The sequence below is a fragment of the Cryphonectria parasitica genome (genome assembly GCF_011745365.1).
Source record: "Cryphonectria parasitica EP155 unplaced genomic scaffold M406scaffold_1, whole genome shotgun sequence".
Lineage (NCBI taxonomy): Eukaryota > Fungi > Ascomycota > Sordariomycetes > Diaporthales > Cryphonectriaceae > Cryphonectria > Cryphonectria parasitica.
In genome coordinates, this window is record NW_024468909.1 from 1,755,762 (window position 1) to 1,773,323 (window position 17,562).

Genomic DNA, 17,562 nt, shown 5'->3' on the forward strand with positions numbered 1-17,562 from the left:
AACCTGCCAAAACAGGCTTAGGCCCGCTTTGACGGCGAGTTGGCCTGACGGGGGCACTTTTGCCTGCTAGTGGGGTCTCTGGAGAGCTTGGCCTGCGAGGGGGGCCTCGGTAGGTCCCGCGACCAGAACGCGTACTAGGCTCTACCGGGAGGGTCGACTCTGCCTCGGTCTCTTGTCCGTATTGCTGGGGGCTCCGCCTTGAGGAGGAGGAGGAGAGAGCAAGGTCACCCACCACCACCTACCTGCAGGCGGGTTGGGTGAGTAGTAAGCACGCGATGAGGGTAACTTGTTCAGACATCGGCGCCGTTTGTGGGTTCTCGCGCTCATATGGGTGTCGTTTTGAGTGTTCATGACCCCGAACCAGATCCTTGAGGGGTGAGCTGCCACGGCTTGATGATGCCCCACCCCTTTCAAACCTACACTCTTGCATACAGTCACGACCGGAGATCGTAAGCATGTGAATATGGCACAAAAGTGATGTGATCAGCATGATATGAGAGGAAGAAAGAAAAAAAGAGAAAGAAAAAAGTGGAAATCCACAGAGTAATATGGAGATGCTGATTAACTACCTGATCCGGCGTTTCCTCGACTTCCAGAAGAGTACCGCCGACCTTCCGGAGAGGACCAGTACTGCGAAGCACTAGACCGGGACAGGACTGAAGAGCGACAGGGGTTGCTTGTTACGCAAGGCAGACAGGGATCAGGGACCAGGGAGCAGGGGTCGTTTCCCTCTTGCAGATTGGCACGCCTTCCAAACTTCTACCCTTACCTTCTCTTGCATTGGACTAAGACTGCGTGTACCCCCCTTCCCGCGCCCTCCCCCTCTCTCTCTCTTGTCTCTCTCTCTGGCTCTTCCTCTATCTCCATCTCCATTCCCATCTTGTTCTCATTTGTTCTCATCTCTCTCTCTCTCTCTCTCTCTCTCTCTCTCTCTCTTTTCTGCTGCTACTGTCTTTTTTTTTTCCTTCTGTTTCCCACAGAATTTCTCCTCGTCTGGACCACCATCCTACAGCTGCTGGATTCTATCGACCTGTGTTGATTTCCGCTTCCCGCTTCCCGCTTTATCCGATCTTGCTTGCAGTCAGTCAGCCCTTGGACTTTGTCACACGTCTCACACTCAAGGCCAAACCTTCTCAAATGGTCAACCCGCCCTGAGGCTGGCTGGTTGGCGCCTCGATACTTCCTCATCTCCAGGACGCAAAGTCGACCTGACGAGATTGGCAAAAACGGCTTCATTCTTCATCTCATTACACGGCCACATGTTGTGGAAAGGTCTCTGGTTTCGAAAGTGGACTTGACATTTGCTGTCTTTAGTTCCCAACGACGACAAAGCCTGGGATCTAAAGACGGTTGGAGGGGAAGATCACTACTTTCACGTCTCGGTCCGGTCAGCGGTGGGTGTGCGAGTGTGCGTGGGGGGGGGGGAATTGAGGAGGCAGGCGAGTACAGAGGCAGCGTCTCCTCATCCTCGCACAAGGTGTTTTGATCATGGTGGATTGGCGGTTTAAAAGAGAAAGGAGGAATTAAAAACAACAAAACAAAAACATCGGGAAAGCCGAGGGGAGGGGTCTCCCATTCTTTACATCATCAGGGCTCGTGGGTGGATCTCCCAAGTGGCCCTTCACACCGGTCATGGATCCGAATGACGACGACGACAACTCCTCCGCCACTTTCGACGTTTTTAACCATGCGTTGGAACTGGCACCCATCGACAACCGGCCGGTGCGCCGCCTGTCGATGGAGGAGGATTACTTTTACGAGCAGGTCATGACCTTTGCGCAGCCGCCCATGCCACCAGCCTACCATGTCGCCACACACGGGGCATACGAAGGGCCGTCCCGGAAGGGCAAGGAGGCCGTCATGGATGAGAGCGTGTTGACGGATCAGGAGAATCTGCCTGGGTACTACTGCGACGTCCACATGGAAAATGTCTTCCAGATGAAGATGGAGATTGAGGATGCCGTCAAGAGGGCCGAGTACAGAAACTGGCGTACCATGTTCGTCGTCTTGCACGGCACAGCCCTGCACATCTACTCGGCCAAGAAGAAGGATTTCGGCTGGGGCAAGAACCGGATGCATGGTCCCGACGTCAAGCCCGACAACCCTTCGTGGTTGAAAAAAGGTACACTAGAGCGCAGCTACAGCCTGCAGCACGCCGACGTGGGCATAGCCGCTGATTATCACAAGTAAGTCGCCACCACCATTTCGTCTCCCAGGATTGGTTCCTTCTTTTCGTTGCCACTTCGTGTCCTCCTGGAGGGAGAGAGAGAGGGAGGGAGAGAAAGAGACACAGGGCTGACAGTAGAGTCGCAGGCGCCGTTACGTGATCCGCATCAGGGCGGAGACGGATCAATTCCTCATCTCATGTGTGGAGCTGGTGACCTTTGTCAAGTGGCTCGAGTGTCTTTTCGCCGCCATCGACGTGGCAATTCCGATTGACGAGCGTGACTTTCCTCGAGATCAGAGCATACCGCGCATACAGAGACTACGATGGCTCCGGGGCCAGTTTGGCCCGCAAGGGACTGGCGGCGGAGAGATATGGGATTCTTTTGGTGACTCGCTGCCCATCTCACCCCTCGACTCGGAAGACATGCCGGGCGATGGGCCGCTGGGTGTCGACATCTCCCATAACGGGCCGGGCATCTTCGATGGGTCGTCCGTCATACAGTCCCCCAGCAACTTCCACCACACCACCACAGCATCATCACCCAATGAGCCGTCGCTCGATCGACTATCGACGTCGACCCAGGCGAATGAAGATCTGGAGCCCGAGACGGGCAAGTGGAGACCACGGCACCTGTGGTCCACCACGCACGACATGGTCTACGCCAAGCTGTGCTATGCGGTGCTGTTGTTCAAGAGCCCACGCAAGTCCAACTTTGTCATCTTCAAGGGTCAGAGGTGGCACATCGACTGGTCTACGGGTCAGATGTCACGGGTTCAACCGCCATCCTATGGCGAGCCCGAGTTTTGGGGTCCTTGGCAGGTCATACATGCTGATAACCGGCGTATATGACATTAATTTCCAACCTCCTCCTCCTCCTCCTCCTTCTCCTACACACACCCTCTCTTCTGTCTCTCACACAGATGTCCCACATATACCCTTGCTATTTCATTCATCATCGTCATCATCACATTGCACTTATACACATACAGATATCCCATCTCATCATGTGGAAATCATCAATCACGTGGGTCATTGGCAGCGAAAATGGTTGCATTAGTCTTTTGTGCGCATTTGATGACCCTTTGCGGTCCGGCGTTCCAAGGCGATAAAGGGACTGGGCATTGCTCTTCCTTTTTCCTTTGTGGTTGATTTTGTTGTTTTCTTAATCTTTATATACCTCTTTGCATATCGAAACTATGGAAAGAAAGCATGAGTGAGGCCTTGCGAGAAGCGGCGGCGGCTATATCCTGTGCCCAAAAGACAGCCAGCATTTTCAATTTCTCTTTTTTTAAACGCGTCGATGGGGGCTGATGAGAACAGAACCATGGACAGAGAAGAGGTCGATTTTATGTACATAGGACTGTCCTCATATAGGTATCATCATCATCATCATCTTTGCCCGACTGTTAAAAATGGAAAGAAAGAAAAATAGCCTCCACCAACGCCTGGTATGTCCGTCGTAGTAGTAGTCATCATCACTCATGGGTCTGTTGTCTGTTCCACCACAGCCCTCGCACGTTGACAGGTGCGCTGCTGTGCAGACCAGTACGCCCCCCCCCCCCCCCTTTGCCCCCTCTTTACTTTGGGCTACCATATTATTGGCAGCATTAGAACTGAGTTGCAGCTCTCAGCTGCGCCCAAACGCCTCCAAACTCTCTTGTCACCATTCTCCGCTGTCCCAGCTCATACATCCGCCATCTCGACCTCCACAGTCCGACTCTCCACCGCCAGCGCCTCAGCCGGCACCCCCTCCATCAGACCCGCGGCGCCGTCAACATCCGCCAGCGCGGCCTCCAGCGCGGCCAGCAAGCTCTCGACCTCGGCCCTCTGCGCCTGGACCTCCTCCCACAGCACAACGTTGGCAGCCTGCGTGTTCTGCAGCCGGGCGTTGAGCTGGCTCTGCTGGCTCGCGAGGTGCGGCGCGAGGTGTGCGGCCAGCACCACCCCGGCCGGGAGCAGGTGCGGCGGGACGGGGTTATTGTTGCCGCCGCCCCCGCCCGCTTCTTGTCCTCCTCCTCCTCCTCCTCCTCCTCCTCCTCCTCCTCCTCCTCCTTCTCCTTCTTCCGCCTCCTCTTCGCCCTCCCTGCCTTTCCCCTTCCCCTTTCCCCTCTGTCCACCTCTGTCTGCTGCTGCTGCCGCTGCCGCCGCCGCAGCTGCCCGCCGCCGCAGCTCCGCATCCCCCGCCAGCGCCTCGAGCTCGTTCAGGCGCGGCACGACGGCGTACCGCTCTAGGACCTTGGCGAACTCGGCGGCGCAGAGCTGGCCCAGGCGGTCGACCATGCCGCGCTGGACCTGGCGCAGGACGTGCGGGGCGCGGGAGGCGAGGGTCGGGTAGCAGGACCCGAAGTTGTCGGGGGAGATCTTGGCCAGTGTGCGGGCCAGGGCTGCGTCGAAGGAGTCCTGGAGGCGCTGGGCGCGGGGGCCTGGGGTTGTGGGTGTGTGGCGGGCTGGTAGGGGCGGGGATGTTGGGGTGGTGGTGGTGGTGGTGGTGGCAGTAGAAGTAGTAGTAGTGGCTTCTTGATCTTGTGTCGGCGGTGGTTGTTGTTGCTGCTGCTGTTGCTCTTGTGCGGATAATGTGTTGTGGTTGTTGTCGTTGGTGGGCGAGGCGCTGCTACTGCTGCGCTGTGGCTGCGGGGCTTGAGCCTCGGTTGCCATTGTCATTTGGGGCTCGTTCTTGCTCGTCTTGTGGGGCAGATTCTGGTAATCTCTCTTTGCTATAATTCCATCTGGCTGCTCTTCTGTCTTTGTTTGTTGTTGTTGTTGTTGTTGTTGTTGTGCGCAACCGAGGTGTGCAAAAGGTGTTGTGGTACGTTTGTCGAGGGTTGAGGGAAGTTGAGGGACGACGCGGTGCGACGCGTCGTTATCGGGATAGGATTGCTTATGTAAGTAATACTGTTGCTAGTTTCCCCTTGTGTACCGTAGTTGACCACCAACTCGCAACCTTCCAACGACGCCGCAGAAAACAGATTCAACCACTCAGCTGAATTCAAAGGAGAAAAAAAGCTGTAGACCTACAAGAAAGGTCTTGTTCAGATCAATCCTTCTCCCTCATTTTCTTGGTCTCTGATCTGTTCCATAAATCAGCCACAATGTCACACAGTACGTTCCTCAAACCAAGCCCTCTTTGCCCCGCCCTCCCCCAAAAGGAGAGAACGCCACGATCTAACAGCGCAGGCAAAAGAAACACCTCCCGCCCCGTCTTCACCTCCCACGAGCGGGCAATGGCCAAGTCCGCATGGACCGCCTCCTCCGCCCGTCTGAGCCGTGACTCGTTCCTCCCTTTCGGCTCGTGCTCGCTGTGCCTGGGTCAAGCCGTCGACCCCGTCGCCTGCGCCCTGGGCCACATCTTCTGCCGCGAGTGTGCCCTGAGCAACATCCTGGCGCAGAAGAAGGAGATCAAGCGCTCCGAGAAGGCGCGCGAGGCAGAGGAGAAGGAGGCTGCTGAGGCCAGGGCGCGGAGCGACGAGGAGGCCCGGGCGAGGGCGGTGCGGGAGTTTGAGCTTGTGCAGGCTGGCTTCGACGTTAGTGGTGGCAGTGGGAGGAGGACGGAGGAGCCTACAGCTACCACAGAGGACGTGGACGGCGAGGCGCGAAGGGGTGCGAAGCGCAAGTTTGCGCTAGACGAGGACGAGGTCGCGCGGTATGCTGAGGATGACCGTGCAAAAGCACGGAGGGCCATCGAGGATGAGAAGGTAGGCTTTTACTATGCGAACATTCCTGGGCGTGCTGTGGTGGGTGTTTATACGTGTCTTTTCAGTTTGGTTTGCTGACTGGACCATCTGGCTCTGCAGAACTCGAAACCGTCCCTGCCGTCCTTCTGGGTACCCTCAGTAGTGCCGACCTCCAACACAAAGGACAAGCTGCACGAGGTCAAAAAGAAGGTCAAGACAACGCCCATATGTCCGTCATCGCAGGAGAACAGCCCTCATCCGTACTCGCTGCACATGCTGGTGACCATCAACTTCGCCGAGGAGGACGAGGAGTCCAAGGACGCCAAAGCCAAGACGAGGATATGTCCCAGCTGCAAGAAGGCCCTGACAAACTCCTCCAGAGCCATGCTTGCCAAACCTTGCGGGCATGTGCTCTGCAAGGCCTGCGCGGCTCAGTTCATGAAGCCGTCGGGTAGTGTGGACCCGCACGCTCACCCTGACGACGCGGACGGCCCGGATACGGTACGGTGCTACACGTGCGATGAAGATGTCACGGAGCGGGCGCCGAAGAAGAGCAGTCACAAAAAAGACAAGGAGAGGATACGACCGGGCATCGTTGAGTTGAAGAGTGATGGCACAGGCTTCTCTGCTGGCGGAGTGAACGAGGTAAAGAAGTCGGGGACAGCCTTCCAGTGCTGATAGTAGAAGAGAAATCGACCGTCATCTTAGCCCCTCCATCCTGCCGCAGGGTAATCATACTTCTTTAATTGCCAATTTTTTCTTTTATTTTTGATTTTCTTTCTGAGTTTCAGGATCGGCACTCTGCCTGCTATCTGGCCACAATCGTATTTTTCCGCGTCCACTCCACGAGACTCATGACGAGAGCTCCCCTCATCAATCTATGTCTCAGCTCTCCATACCTCGTACTAGACAGCCTCGAGAGCAAGACCTGCGAGGTCGAGGATCTCTGGACGACCGCCAAGATGAAAAAGTACAACCGGACAAGCAAGCCATGGACAATTTCTTTGGACAGCATCGTTGTCCCGTGGTTGAAGAAGGCCTTGAGCAGCTCGCCCGGCAGCCCATCATACAAAGCCGAGACACCCTCGGCCCTCGCCGTGTCCATGATAGTCGTGAATATGTTGTCCCCACACAACCGGCGAAGACGCCGGCTGACGGACTCGGCCGGGCTACGTTCTCGTTTTTCCGACGAGGACGACGACGACACCGTAATATCCTCCGTCTCCCGTGACAACGACGGCGTCTCTGACCTCGGACTGTCCGGCACAGAGACCTGCATCCTCGTCTTGCCGATATTAAACGGATACGTTGCCGCCGTGGCGACAACCTTGCTCAGCGCCGCGACCAGAAACGTCATGGCCCCGCCCTCGCCGACCCCGACCCCGCGGCCCCTGTCCTCCACGAGCGCCTTCTTCAGCGCGTGCTGCAGGTAGAACGTGATGCTCGGGTTCAGCGTAAGCACCAGGGTGGCGCTATACCCAGACCAAAGGCCCAGGAGGCCCCTCTCGGCGCGGATGACGTGCAGCACCTCTGCGAACGAGAGGTCCGCGCTCCTACTCCTACCACCACCATCCCCCCCGCCAGTGATATCCTGTTGGTTGAGGTTCGCGTCTTCGTGTGCTGTGATGAGCGAGGCGGTCTGTTTTCGCGTCACGACAGTGCTGATGGGCGTGGTGAAGAGGCGCGCGCAGGCGCCTGCTGCGGCGCCCACGGCGAGCTCTTCCCACGCGGGGAGGCGGCGGCTGTTGGCTCGGGACCGGCGGGAGCGGAACCATGTGTAGAAGAGGAAGAAGAGGAAGCTGTCCTGTCAGAGAGAAAGAGAGGATGAGCAAAGTCAGCTTATTTTGGGGTTCGACTTCAAAAAAAGAAAAGTGCCCCAAAAAAAAGAAAAAGATTTATGATTCCCATACAGCAACGCTCTTAGCGACATCAGACCCAAGACCCGCATAGAACGCCCCCAGCCCACCCTCCCGCTCATATATCTTCGTAAAGGCGTCGAGGAGGCCATCGTATTGCTCGGTCGCCGCAATAGTCCGCTGCACTTTGAGACGGGTGTTGACCAGGTCCAGCGGGTACGTCGCCGTCGTCGAGATGGCGGTGCCGACTGCACCGGACACGGCGTGGCCTATGGCCGGGAGGAACTTGTCTGCCGGCATCGTTTTGCCGTTCTGGGTGGTCCTTTCAAGGCTGGCTTGGTGTGGTTGTGGACGATGGGGGTCAGGTAAGATGGTGGTGATGGTGGTGGTGGTGGCAGCTCGGAGCTCTTTGTGCAGCTTTTGCTTCCTTGATCGGATCACATGCGGTGCGAAGCACGTGAAAGTTGATTCAGTGTGGCGAGATCGTCATGGCTTGTACTTGGGACAGCTTGTCAATTGCCTAGCCGTACAGAATAAAGGGCTAGTATTTCTTGACGTCTGTAATGAATGTTGAATTAACATGGGCAGAAGGAGCTGGATGATTCGTTTCGCTCTCGGTCCTCTTTTCGTTTCTGTTCGCACGGGACCGGCGCGATAGGGTCGACGTCATCCCGCCAAGGGACTGCCTCGGCTGCTGTAGCTGAGTGGATCTACCCCGGATTATCATGGGACAGCCCCTGGTTAGACTGTACCCTTCACACGGGTCTTGAACTCGGTGAGATATCTTACATTTTCGAAAGACACTCTTTATTGGTTAGTAAGCAGGTAACAAATGCTCTCTGTAGCGATCGAGATCATACTACCATCGTTCAGAATCACCTTATATTCATTTACTTTTTTTGATCTCAGCCGATGAAGTGATAGAAACCAGAGTAGGAGAGTGAAAGAGGATGCAACCCAGCGGTGATTTAAAAAAAAATAAAAAATCATTGAACAAGAATCATATAGGAATGCTTCTCACATCACGTAGCCATTTCCGTAGTAGTCTTCCTAACATCCTGCTGCAGAAATTATTCAGAAACAATCACGCCGTCCAACTCGTCAAGTTAGGGAATCATAAGCAACAAGCCCGTCCGAATCACCAAACACCATGCGATCCCATATCCAGTATTTCACCGCCCAGCACAGGGCTTTCAGCCATCCTGATCCTCCGACTTCTAGGCTGGGCCACCCACCGACAGCTGTCTTTGCTGTGTCATGGACGCAAAAGTAGCTGACATGGCGCTACCAGGCACCCCACCTCCCAGCATAGACAAATCATCGTCCTCCTCACCGGGAGCGTCCAGACCGGGGAGCATAGGAACGGGAGGACGGTGGCCGGGATGGCCGGGGGGTAGGCGCTGCGCTCCGTAGCCCCTGACCTTGAAGATACTTTTGCGGCCGTTATCTGTGGCAGCATCGATTGCGTGGCGCAGCCGCACAAGCTGGGTCTCCCTCTTAAGAAAGTTGAGCTGGGGCTGCGGCACGACGGGCTGCGGGTTCCACTTCCTGAGCGAGCTCATGACGGCATTATACTCCTCGTCAGAGTCGACGGGCCCGGCGTTGGGATCGTCCTCTTCCTCGACGGGAGCATTCGCATCCAGAGCGGCCTCTGCAGGTTGTGATAGTCAGAATCTTGGCTGTTCCTAGTGGTAGATGGATCCGAGACTTACTCTGTTGACGAGCCTGGTTCTTCTTTTGATATGCAGCCAGTAGCATGTCATATGGAAGAGACCGTCCGGCTACAGCCCGCTTGGCCCCCATGCTATGAGATTTACATGTCAGAGACCTAGCACAGGGCTGCCCATTGGGCAGCGGCACACCACATTGTCTCTCAACATCCACAGGACCTGCTTATACACTGAGATTAGCCAAGAAGGATCGGAGAAATAATTTGGTGAGAACGAGGCATTGTTCATGGCTCAAGATGATACAAATGAAGGGGGGGGGGGCGGGTATCGTCGCAAAGATTTGTGGCTTTTGAGACACTTACCTTTCGGCTTCGCCTTGGGCTTCGGTTCATCCTTCTTTTTCTTAGGCTTCGGAGCTTTGTCGGGCTCGCCCTCCGGCTTCCTCTTCTTGCCCTTTAGGTCTCCATCGCCGCCGCCTCCTGCCTTCTTACCAGCTGCCTTCTTGGTCGTCTTGCCGCCCGGAGCAGCCTTGTCTGCGTCGTCGTCGTCGTCACTGTCGGGTTCGGGAGGCAGGGGAATACCCTCTTCTTCTGCGCGGCGCTCTCGCTCCTTGCGCGCTGCCTGCTCCTTGGCGCGCTCGCGGGCTTCCCGGGCAGCCTTCTTGCGGTTGGCCTTCTCCTTCTTAATCCTCAAACACCCGTTGATATGGTCCACCGCGGTCGTCATCAGGACACTCTTCTTGCACCACCTGCAAGAGGTCAACGTTGGGAAGTCGGCTAACGGTATGCCTTTGGTAAAAGTCTCGTGCGGGAGGTCGTCGAGATGGTTGACGGCAGGGCCCGGCGACGGTACGCGATTCGTGGCAGCACTGGCCTTGGATTTTTTCTGGTCTGTTGGGACTGACTGTTAGTGAATCTGCGACCAAGATAGATGGGATCAGGATGGCTTTGAGCTGCATACACAGACCTTCCACTACGTGGCCTCTCTCATAATCGCCGGGTTCCTTGATCTTCGGAAACCTGTCCTTCAGTTTGAAGGCGCCAGCCTTGGCTTTTCCTGAGGAATGGTTCTTTTTTGAAGCGACCTTTATGGTGGCCTCATCGTCTGCACCGGAGAAGACGCGTCAGTTAGGACGTTGTGTCTGTCCTATACCTTGCACCACGGCGCGACCGTGTGTGTACTCACCTTTGCGGTCGTCGCCCATGGTGTGCTATCCAGGCCTCGTCGCTTTCGCGCTGGACGAGGCCAAAGTGCCGCCGATGCTGGCGACTTTCTGCGGTTCAGAGGAATAGAACCGGCCTGCAGCAGGCTGTAGAGGGTCTCGGATGCGATACTTGACGGTTCGTGGATGAAGTGTTGTCGGCTTGGATGATGTCGTGGATCGGAGCTCGAAGGGAGACGGTCAGGAGGAGCCGTGCCGGGACGGAGATTCGTGCAGGAGGTCCCTAAAGTGGTGGAACAGGTGGGCAATGGAGAGGCGTCTTTGGTGTCGTGAAATCACTGATGGCTGACACAATTGTTAACAATGTCGATGGGATGTATTGGATGAGGTCGGAATAAGGTGCCGTGGGTGGATAAGGAGACCAGGCAGGACATGGGGCCAATGTGATCCCGGCATGCCACAGGCTCCGCACAGAAGTGCGATTGTGCTGACAAAGACAGCCTGCAGCCCATATAAACCGTCATGTTCCATGTACTCCAGCTTATATTCCAAAAAAACCACCCGCAACATAACATGAATGATTGCTGAGATTACTCCAAATAAGAGGAGAAAGGAGAAGAAAAATCACAATTATAAATATGTGCGCCTTCGATTAACAAACTCTCTCCTGGCACCTGTCTCGAATCAGATCAGCCCTTCATCTCTTCCTCAGGTAATCAGGGCTAGGAAGCAACAAATCCTAGATTCTATTCCATTGAATACCCTAACACTTTGCTCTTATTGTTTATCAGGTTTGAGGATCTAGTATCTGCTTCAATGGACCATTGAATTTACGCTCCTCATTAACAGCAGCTATTCTGACGCATGAAAGCCCAACCCATGTGTGAAACCCTCCGAGGCTGAGGTATACTTTGTCAGGCTGGGTGGTCTCGACCGCTTCCTTTTGCTCTGTTGGTCTTCATTGATCTCTTCTGTCTGGGACATGGGTGTAGACATGTTGCCAGATACTGCGCATCATGCAGTGAGAATGGAGCCGTACCACTGTGAAGGGCTTTTCAGCTCTGAAGCAAGACCATACTGATTGGAATTGGGGCATCTGCATTGGAAAAATTCATTTTCCATAGATCAGAGTGGAGAAAGTGAAGATTGTGGTTGCAGGCAAGATTGCACTGCTCTTGATTCACGGAAGAGTCAAGCACTGGACAGAACCTTTACCTCATCACATAGAGTTCCCACATTGGAGAAAGAATTGACGCACAGAATATCGCCTGACCTTCCACCTAGTATCCTGTATCTACGTAAATAAAAAGTAGAGACCAGACAGTTCCCTGCCCCATTGCAAGGGGTCGATTGTCTTTTGCCCTGAAGAACGGATAGCAATGATCTTGCGCTCCATAAAGCATTAAGTTGACGGAGGAAATGATGGCATCGGCGAAGAAGTACAAGGCCTTGACTGACTGGCACATTATGAACACAAAGGGCACAGGTAAGAGTCGAAATCTACTACAGTAATTGTAGCAAGAAACTATGAGTAAGTTTCCATCATCAATTTTCTGCTTGGAGACAGGCCTTGTTTATCATTTCAATTTTTATTGTTGGCCTGATTCGGAAGACCCAGGCACACATGTAACGAAGAGTGAATTGCAGCGCGTTCATATTTTCACACCAGCTGACATGGCGCAATTGGGACCAAGTTTCCAATTCTGAGCAGCAAATATAAAAGAGGACTTCACGAAAATGAACAGACTTTATTCTACTATCAGCGGCATTGATTGCACAATGTAGATGCCACCGTGAGCCCTCCTGGAGATCTCTTGAGTGAAGGTCTGGCAGGGGGTAGTTGCCTGACAGGGAGTTGATCCCATTGGCCCGCGCGGCCCAGCTTCAAAAGATTCTTAGCGTCACTGATCTTGCGCATCCAAACGCCTACCAACGAAACCGACCACCCTCTTCCATCCTCTCGCGCAACCCGACTCCTCCCACCGAAGTCTTCCCTCCTCTCCCTCCTACAAGACGATCATGGACTCCTCCTCGTTCGATCAGGCCGATCTCGACCGGCTCAGCGCCAAGGACAAGCAGGAGCTACGACAGTTCATCAACAACGAGCAGCAGAAGGCTCAGATTCAGCAGCGTACGCCGCTTCCTCCTCCTGCTCACGCGACCTGACCGACTGCCACCCTTTTCCTCACCTGGCCGGCGCTGAAAGAAAGGCTAATAATAATATAGGGTCCCACGACCTGACGGAGATGTGCTTCAAGAAATGTGTCACGGGATCGATCAGGAGCAATGCGCTGGAGGGGGGCGAGCAGGCGTGTCTGGCGAACTGTGTGGACCGGTTCATGGATGCAAGCGTGCTGGCTGTCAAGCACCTGCAGGGTATGCGCCAGGGCTAGACGCAAAAGCATTGAAGAAGTGGATGAGGTACCAGCAGACGGGGTGATCTGGGGCGACGACGACATGCACACCGAATATTGAACAGCCATGACGGGCGCTGGTCCCGGGAGAGGCATGTGTATTCCAAAGAGCTTGGGAAGGACACGATGGCACCGGCTTGAGAAGAGCTGGAAATTGCCGTAGCATATATGAAATGCGATCTGGAATATTACGAATTGGATACACTTTTACTTTTGATGCATTTCCTCTCGGATATATCCAAGGTATAGGTAGTTCACGCATTATTAGAGGCGTTACGCATTAGGGCCAGGATGAGGACTTGTCAATTCATTCCATTGGTATCAAGAGCTCCTCGAAAATCCTGTGTGACGCCGTTTGAATGCCCTAAATCATTCATTTCCCTTTTGTACCCATAAGACCCCCCAAATTTTTGCCGGAAACCCATCAACTACCCATGAGAGCGCTTAGACGAGAGCCAGCTTGGTGGCGGCAATGTCGAGAGCATCGACATCAGGGGTAAGGCGGGCGTAAGCCTTCTTGGAGCCGTCAGGGCTGTCAAAAGATGTTAGCATTTGAGCTCGTCTTCGCCTGTTTTAAGAAACAAGTCACATACCGGATCAGAGTGTTGATCTTGACGGTGTCAATGTCATACAGCTTCTTCAGAGCGGCCTTGATCTGGGCCTTGTTGGCCTTGACGTCGACGATGAAGACGAGGGTGTTGTTCTCCTCGATCTTCTTCATGGCGGACTCAGTGTTGAGAGGGTGGACGATGATCTTGTGCTCATCCAGGCGGGGCTCGTGGTGGATGGCCTTGCGGGGGTACTTGGGGTCGCGGGCCAGGACGAGGGTCTTGGGGCGGCGGAAAGAGGTCGAGGTTCTGACCTTGGCCTTCTTGTGGGAGTGAACCTGATGGAAGAGAAAATTCATTAACGATCGAATTCCTGACGTGAGCTGAAATGTCAATTACTTACACCCTTCAGAGCAGACTTGGCGGCATCCTTAGCCTTCTTGGAGCCGGCCTTGCCCTTGGTACCTGATCAAAACATGACGCATCAGCAATCGCCCTTTCTGCGGTGAAAGAACTCGCAAAGTCTGCTGCTGCTGGAATGCATCGCATCGTCGCCTGGTGTCTAGGTAGTCGAGGTCGTCGTCGTCCGCGTTTGCCCTAAGGGTAGGCGACAAACGGTCGACCTCGGCCTGACCCTCAGGTTGAAAGCGTGCGCAACTTCATCTTTTTCGAGCTCGATCTTTCGAATGGAAGGATCGCATCAGGGTGTCGAACCTGTCTTAGGAGGAGCCATCTCGAATTCTCTGCGAGTGATGGTGGTGCGTCGTTGAATTCGGGGGTTGTCGGTTGTGCTGGGTGGTTGTCGCAGGAAAGAAAAGTAAGGCGAAGACGCTTGATTTTTGGTGTGCCCACCACTGATTTTTTGGCCAGTATCCCCGATGTAGTTAAGTGTATCACGTGTTTTTCTTCACAGTGGGGTTCTAGTGGAGGACGCTCACTTAGGTCAGCATCCTTACATAAGCATTGCTTTGGCGTGCCTTCAGCTCATAGACAGCGAACCTGGACTGCTCTTGATGAATGAACTCGCCCCTTCTTCAACGGAAATTAAATCGAAGCCAATATGGGAGCCAACAAGAAAAAGAAGCCCAAGCTCAGGTTGGCAGCCGGACGCCCGCCTATCACTCAGAAGCCGAAATCAATTTCCAGGCAAGCCACTAGGACACTGATCAACAACATTCACCACTTGGAGAAACGGAAAAGGCAGGCCGCGCAAAATGGCGACAAAGCGACTGAATCCAAGATAGCAGCAGAAATTGCCTCCCTTGGTGGGCTCGAGAGATATCAACAGGCAAGCCTTCAAGGCCAGAGAAACGACCGGGGAGGGGACAGCTCGAGAGTCTTGATGGAGTGGCTGAACCTTACCGAGTCCAACCTGAAGGCCACGAGCACGAGCCAAGAGTTACAACGTCTACGAATGTTGGAGATCGGGGCACTCAGTACCACCAACGCCTGCTCCCGCAGCGGCTACTTCGACATCGAGCGCATCGACTTAAACAGCCAGGGTGAAGGCATCCTCCAACAGGACTTCATGGAACGACCCCTACCCAAGGACGATGCCGAGAGATTTGATATCCTCAGCCTGTCACTTGTGCTCAACTTTGTCCCAGAACCCAAGGGCCGTGGCGACATGCTTCTCCGCACGCTAGACTTCCTGCGCATTTCGACCTGCTTCAGAGATGGGACAGAGGCAGAACTGAGACCATTCTTCCCCAGTCTCTTCTTCGTCCTGCCCGCACCCTGCGTCACCAATTCTCGTTATCTGGACCAAGACAAGCTCAATGCCATCTTGGCGTCTCTCGGTTACGAATTGATAAGGTCCAAGATGACTTCAAAGCTCGTCTACTATTTGTTCAGGCGGACTGCCGAGCAGCCCCCTCTCCTTGGCGGCGGCGTGACTTTTGCCAAACGGGAACTGCGCTCAGGCGCATCCAGAAATAATTTTGCAATTGTTCTCAAATCACCAACGCCCATTGGATGAATCAGACTTTCTGCAGCACACTACACAGTGGTGCCAGATCCAGAACATGCTCATGTCCGTGCCTGGTGTCTGCGGATTGACTCGCGGCACGTCCGACCAAAGCAGGCCCCATGATCTCTCGAGAACAGGGCTTGATGCTCGGTCTTCGCTGTAGACAGCTAGCCTTGGCGTCAGAGCGCTGTGCAAGCTTCCGACACCTGTCTTACGGGTCAAGGATTTCAGGTCACATCACATGGCTGAAAGGTCAGGTCGATGAGCGCGTTTATTACTACAGCACAACGAGAGCAGATCGAAGTCCAAGACAGCAGCCGCGCCCTCGTTATCATGAACAACTATCCGCTACAGTTTGCTTCCAGGCAGGGTCGATGACTCGTTCACCATCTGCTCGCTCAACTGCCAGAGCCGTTCTGCCATGTCTGGATCGTCAGCCCAACGAGCAGGGCGGGCGACCTGACAATCTTGTAGGTAGACATGTTGGGTGCCTGAATTACAGTTAGGAGACATAGTATGCTTGGAAGGCAGCCTAGCCGGCATGGTTCAGCACTCACCGGAGAGCTCAGGGTCGAACGCAGCAACGAGAGTTGTCGCACATCCCTGATCCAGAGTCTTAAATCGGCGAGCCGGCCACGTTTTTATTTCTTTTTTGAACTCTGGAGAGAGTTCGCCGCCCAAATTCGAACGGATTTCTTTGGTGACGGACAAAACATTAGCAAGGGACACTAGATCGCCAAGTCTGGTGCATGATTGGAGAGGAACCTCAACACAAAGTAAAGAATCAGCTTACCTCCAGGATGCAAAGCCAGAATATCGATCCCTTGGCCTGCCAAGCGCCGTTTCAGCGCGACGGTGAAAAGAACGTTTGCTGTCTTGCTTTGACCGTATGCCATAGTTCCAGGGAAACCATCCGCTGAACGAGCCATTGTCCAAGCAGGGCTCTTGGAGTGCGGCCTTTCATTCTTGGGAAGGTCTATCTTCCCCTTCTTTGGCCCGTCCACCTCATTTTCGAAGTTGATGTCACTGAAGCGCACCGGCGAGATCCACTGCGCGGTACTGGACACGTTGACCACACGGGCGCCAGGACTGGCGCGCAGTAATAAAGGGAGGAGCAGCTTGGTGAGCAGGAATGGGCCCAGGTGGTTTGTTGCGAACTGAGACTCGAATCCCTCCCTCGAATAACGCAGGACGGCGGTGCTGATCCCGGCGTTGTTGATGAGAACGTCCAAACGGTCTGTAAGAGCACTAATCTCGCTTGCTGCGGACCGGACGGACGCGAGTGAGAGGAAATCGACCTGGACGGTCTTCACTACCGTGCCTACACTATTCTCTGAGCCCGAAACATTTGCCTGTGTGTATCCACGCAGTAGTCAGGACGACTGAACTCATAGCTTTCCTATGTTCCAAGTAGCGGCAGGCACAGGAGGCCTCTGGAACCGATTTAAGCAAAGAGAAATCAACTGGCTGCTTACATTGGTAGCATTATTGGCCGCCACCTCGCGGCAGCTAGTAGCAACGGCATCGAGCTTCGCAGGTGTGCGCCCGGCCAAGATCAGCAGCGCAGGCTGATGGCCAGCGATGGCGAGAGCGGTGGCCTTTCCAATGGACCCAGGTGACGGACCGGTTACGAGGACTGCACTCGAGTGCTCTGTCAGCTTCTTTCTTCTTCTTCCTCCTTCACCTCCCCTTCTCAGGATTCTCAGGATACAGCGGTAGACACGGATCGCAACTACTGCCGAAGGAGGATCCACGGTCGTCCGTGCTCATTTGCATGTGCAGGAGGGGGGACCAGTGAAGTGGTTGGCGAATTGGGTTTCAGTCAAGTTGTACAGCTGACCGGCGATCTCTCGTGGTGGGCTGGAGACGATGCACGGCAGTGCTGACGGAAGAAATATGGCAAGACTTACCAGTCTTTCCCCGGATTTGGTCCTTGAAGGTCTCCGCGACCTCTGTGCCCGTCGTGTGCCTATCAAATTTCGTACTCGTCATCTCAACGGCGTCACATCACATACATAACATAGCAGGTTGAAGAGGTCGAGGTCGTGTGAATTGAGCCGAGGCACATTGATGTGTACATACTTTGCTTAGTCATGCGGGACTCG

At 54.5% G+C, this 17,562-nt stretch overlaps 8 protein-coding genes across 8 annotated transcripts; 4 read left to right on the forward strand and 4 right to left on the reverse strand.

The window, feature by feature from the left end:
• Positions 1-1,632: 1,632 nt before the first annotated feature.
• Positions 1,633-3,565, forward strand: M406DRAFT_348946 (uncharacterized protein; the record flags this gene model as incomplete). The annotated part of the gene is made up of 2 exons (XM_040922435.1): positions 1,633-2,186; positions 2,314-3,565. The coding sequence occupies 2 exons, from the start codon at positions 1,633-1,635 to the stop codon at positions 3,014-3,016; spliced, it is 1,257 nt and encodes a 418-aa protein (XP_040780863.1). The 3' UTR covers positions 3,017-3,565.
• A 1,557-nt stretch (positions 3,566-5,122) lies between these two features.
• On the forward strand, positions 5,123-6,589 carry M406DRAFT_354171 (uncharacterized protein). Its single transcript, XM_040922847.1, has 3 exons — positions 5,123-5,266; positions 5,349-5,859; positions 5,959-6,589. The coding sequence occupies exons 2-3, from the start codon at positions 5,389-5,391 to the stop codon at positions 6,514-6,516; spliced, it is 1,029 nt and encodes a 342-aa protein (XP_040780864.1). The 5' UTR covers positions 5,123-5,266; positions 5,349-5,388; the 3' UTR covers positions 6,517-6,589.
• Positions 6,590-6,646: 57 nt separating this feature from the next.
• Positions 6,647-7,994, reverse strand: M406DRAFT_245346 (mitochondrial carrier; the record flags this gene model as incomplete). Its single annotated transcript, XM_040916323.1, has 3 exons — positions 6,647-6,989; positions 7,089-7,642; positions 7,749-7,994. The coding sequence occupies 3 exons, from the start codon at positions 7,992-7,994 to the stop codon at positions 6,647-6,649; spliced, it is 1,143 nt and encodes a 380-aa protein (XP_040780865.1).
• Positions 7,995-9,972: 1,978 nt separating this feature from the next.
• Positions 9,973-10,863, reverse strand: M406DRAFT_354172 (uncharacterized protein; the record flags this gene model as incomplete). Its single annotated transcript, XM_040922848.1, has 3 exons — positions 10,550-10,863; positions 10,325-10,468; positions 9,973-10,254 (listed from the first exon to the last, which is right to left on the reverse strand). Coding segments are annotated over exons 1-3 (444 nt in total), but the record flags the coding sequence as incomplete, so codon positions are not given.
• A 1,682-nt stretch (positions 10,864-12,545) lies between these two features.
• Positions 12,546-12,919, forward strand: M406DRAFT_35012 (uncharacterized protein; the record flags this gene model as incomplete). Its single annotated transcript, XM_040922527.1, has 2 exons — positions 12,546-12,657; positions 12,753-12,919. 2 exons carry the CDS (start codon positions 12,546-12,548, stop codon positions 12,917-12,919), a joined length of 279 nt encoding a protein of 92 aa, XP_040780867.1.
• Positions 12,920-13,079: 160 nt separating this feature from the next.
• M406DRAFT_343914 (60S ribosomal protein L23) lies at positions 13,080-14,221 on the reverse strand (the record flags this gene model as incomplete). The annotated part of the gene is made up of 4 exons (XM_040921929.1): positions 13,080-13,472; positions 13,534-13,826; positions 13,892-13,953; positions 14,203-14,221. The coding sequence occupies 4 exons, from the start codon at positions 14,219-14,221 to the stop codon at positions 13,385-13,387; spliced, it is 462 nt and encodes a 153-aa protein (XP_040780868.1). The 3' UTR covers positions 13,080-13,384.
• Positions 14,222-14,548: 327 nt separating this feature from the next.
• Positions 14,549-15,466, forward strand: M406DRAFT_248871 (uncharacterized protein; the record flags this gene model as incomplete). The annotated part of the gene is made up of 1 exon (XM_040916567.1): positions 14,549-15,466. One exon carries the CDS (start codon positions 14,549-14,551, stop codon positions 15,464-15,466), a length of 918 nt encoding a protein of 305 aa, XP_040780869.1.
• A 339-nt stretch (positions 15,467-15,805) lies between these two features.
• On the reverse strand, positions 15,806-17,449 carry M406DRAFT_335691 (NAD(P)-binding protein; the record flags this gene model as incomplete). The annotated part of the gene is made up of 5 exons (XM_040921065.1): positions 15,806-15,948; positions 16,015-16,152; positions 16,251-16,769; positions 16,926-17,093; positions 17,368-17,449. 5 exons carry the CDS (start codon positions 17,447-17,449, stop codon positions 15,806-15,808), a joined length of 1,050 nt encoding a protein of 349 aa, XP_040780870.1.
• Positions 17,450-17,562: the final 113 nt, after the last annotated feature.

What these genes read in the sequence shown, in the direction of transcription:
- M406DRAFT_354171 (XM_040922847.1), top strand. Translation starts at nt 5,389, where the DNA reads ATGGCCAAGTCCGCATGGACCGCCTCCTCCGCCCGTCTGAGCCGTGAC. An exon ending in GGGCCATCGAGGATGAGAAG is followed by an intron (nt 5,860 to 5,958) that starts GTAGGCTTTTAC and finishes CTGGCTCTGCAG; the next exon opens with AACTCGAAACCGTCCCTGCC.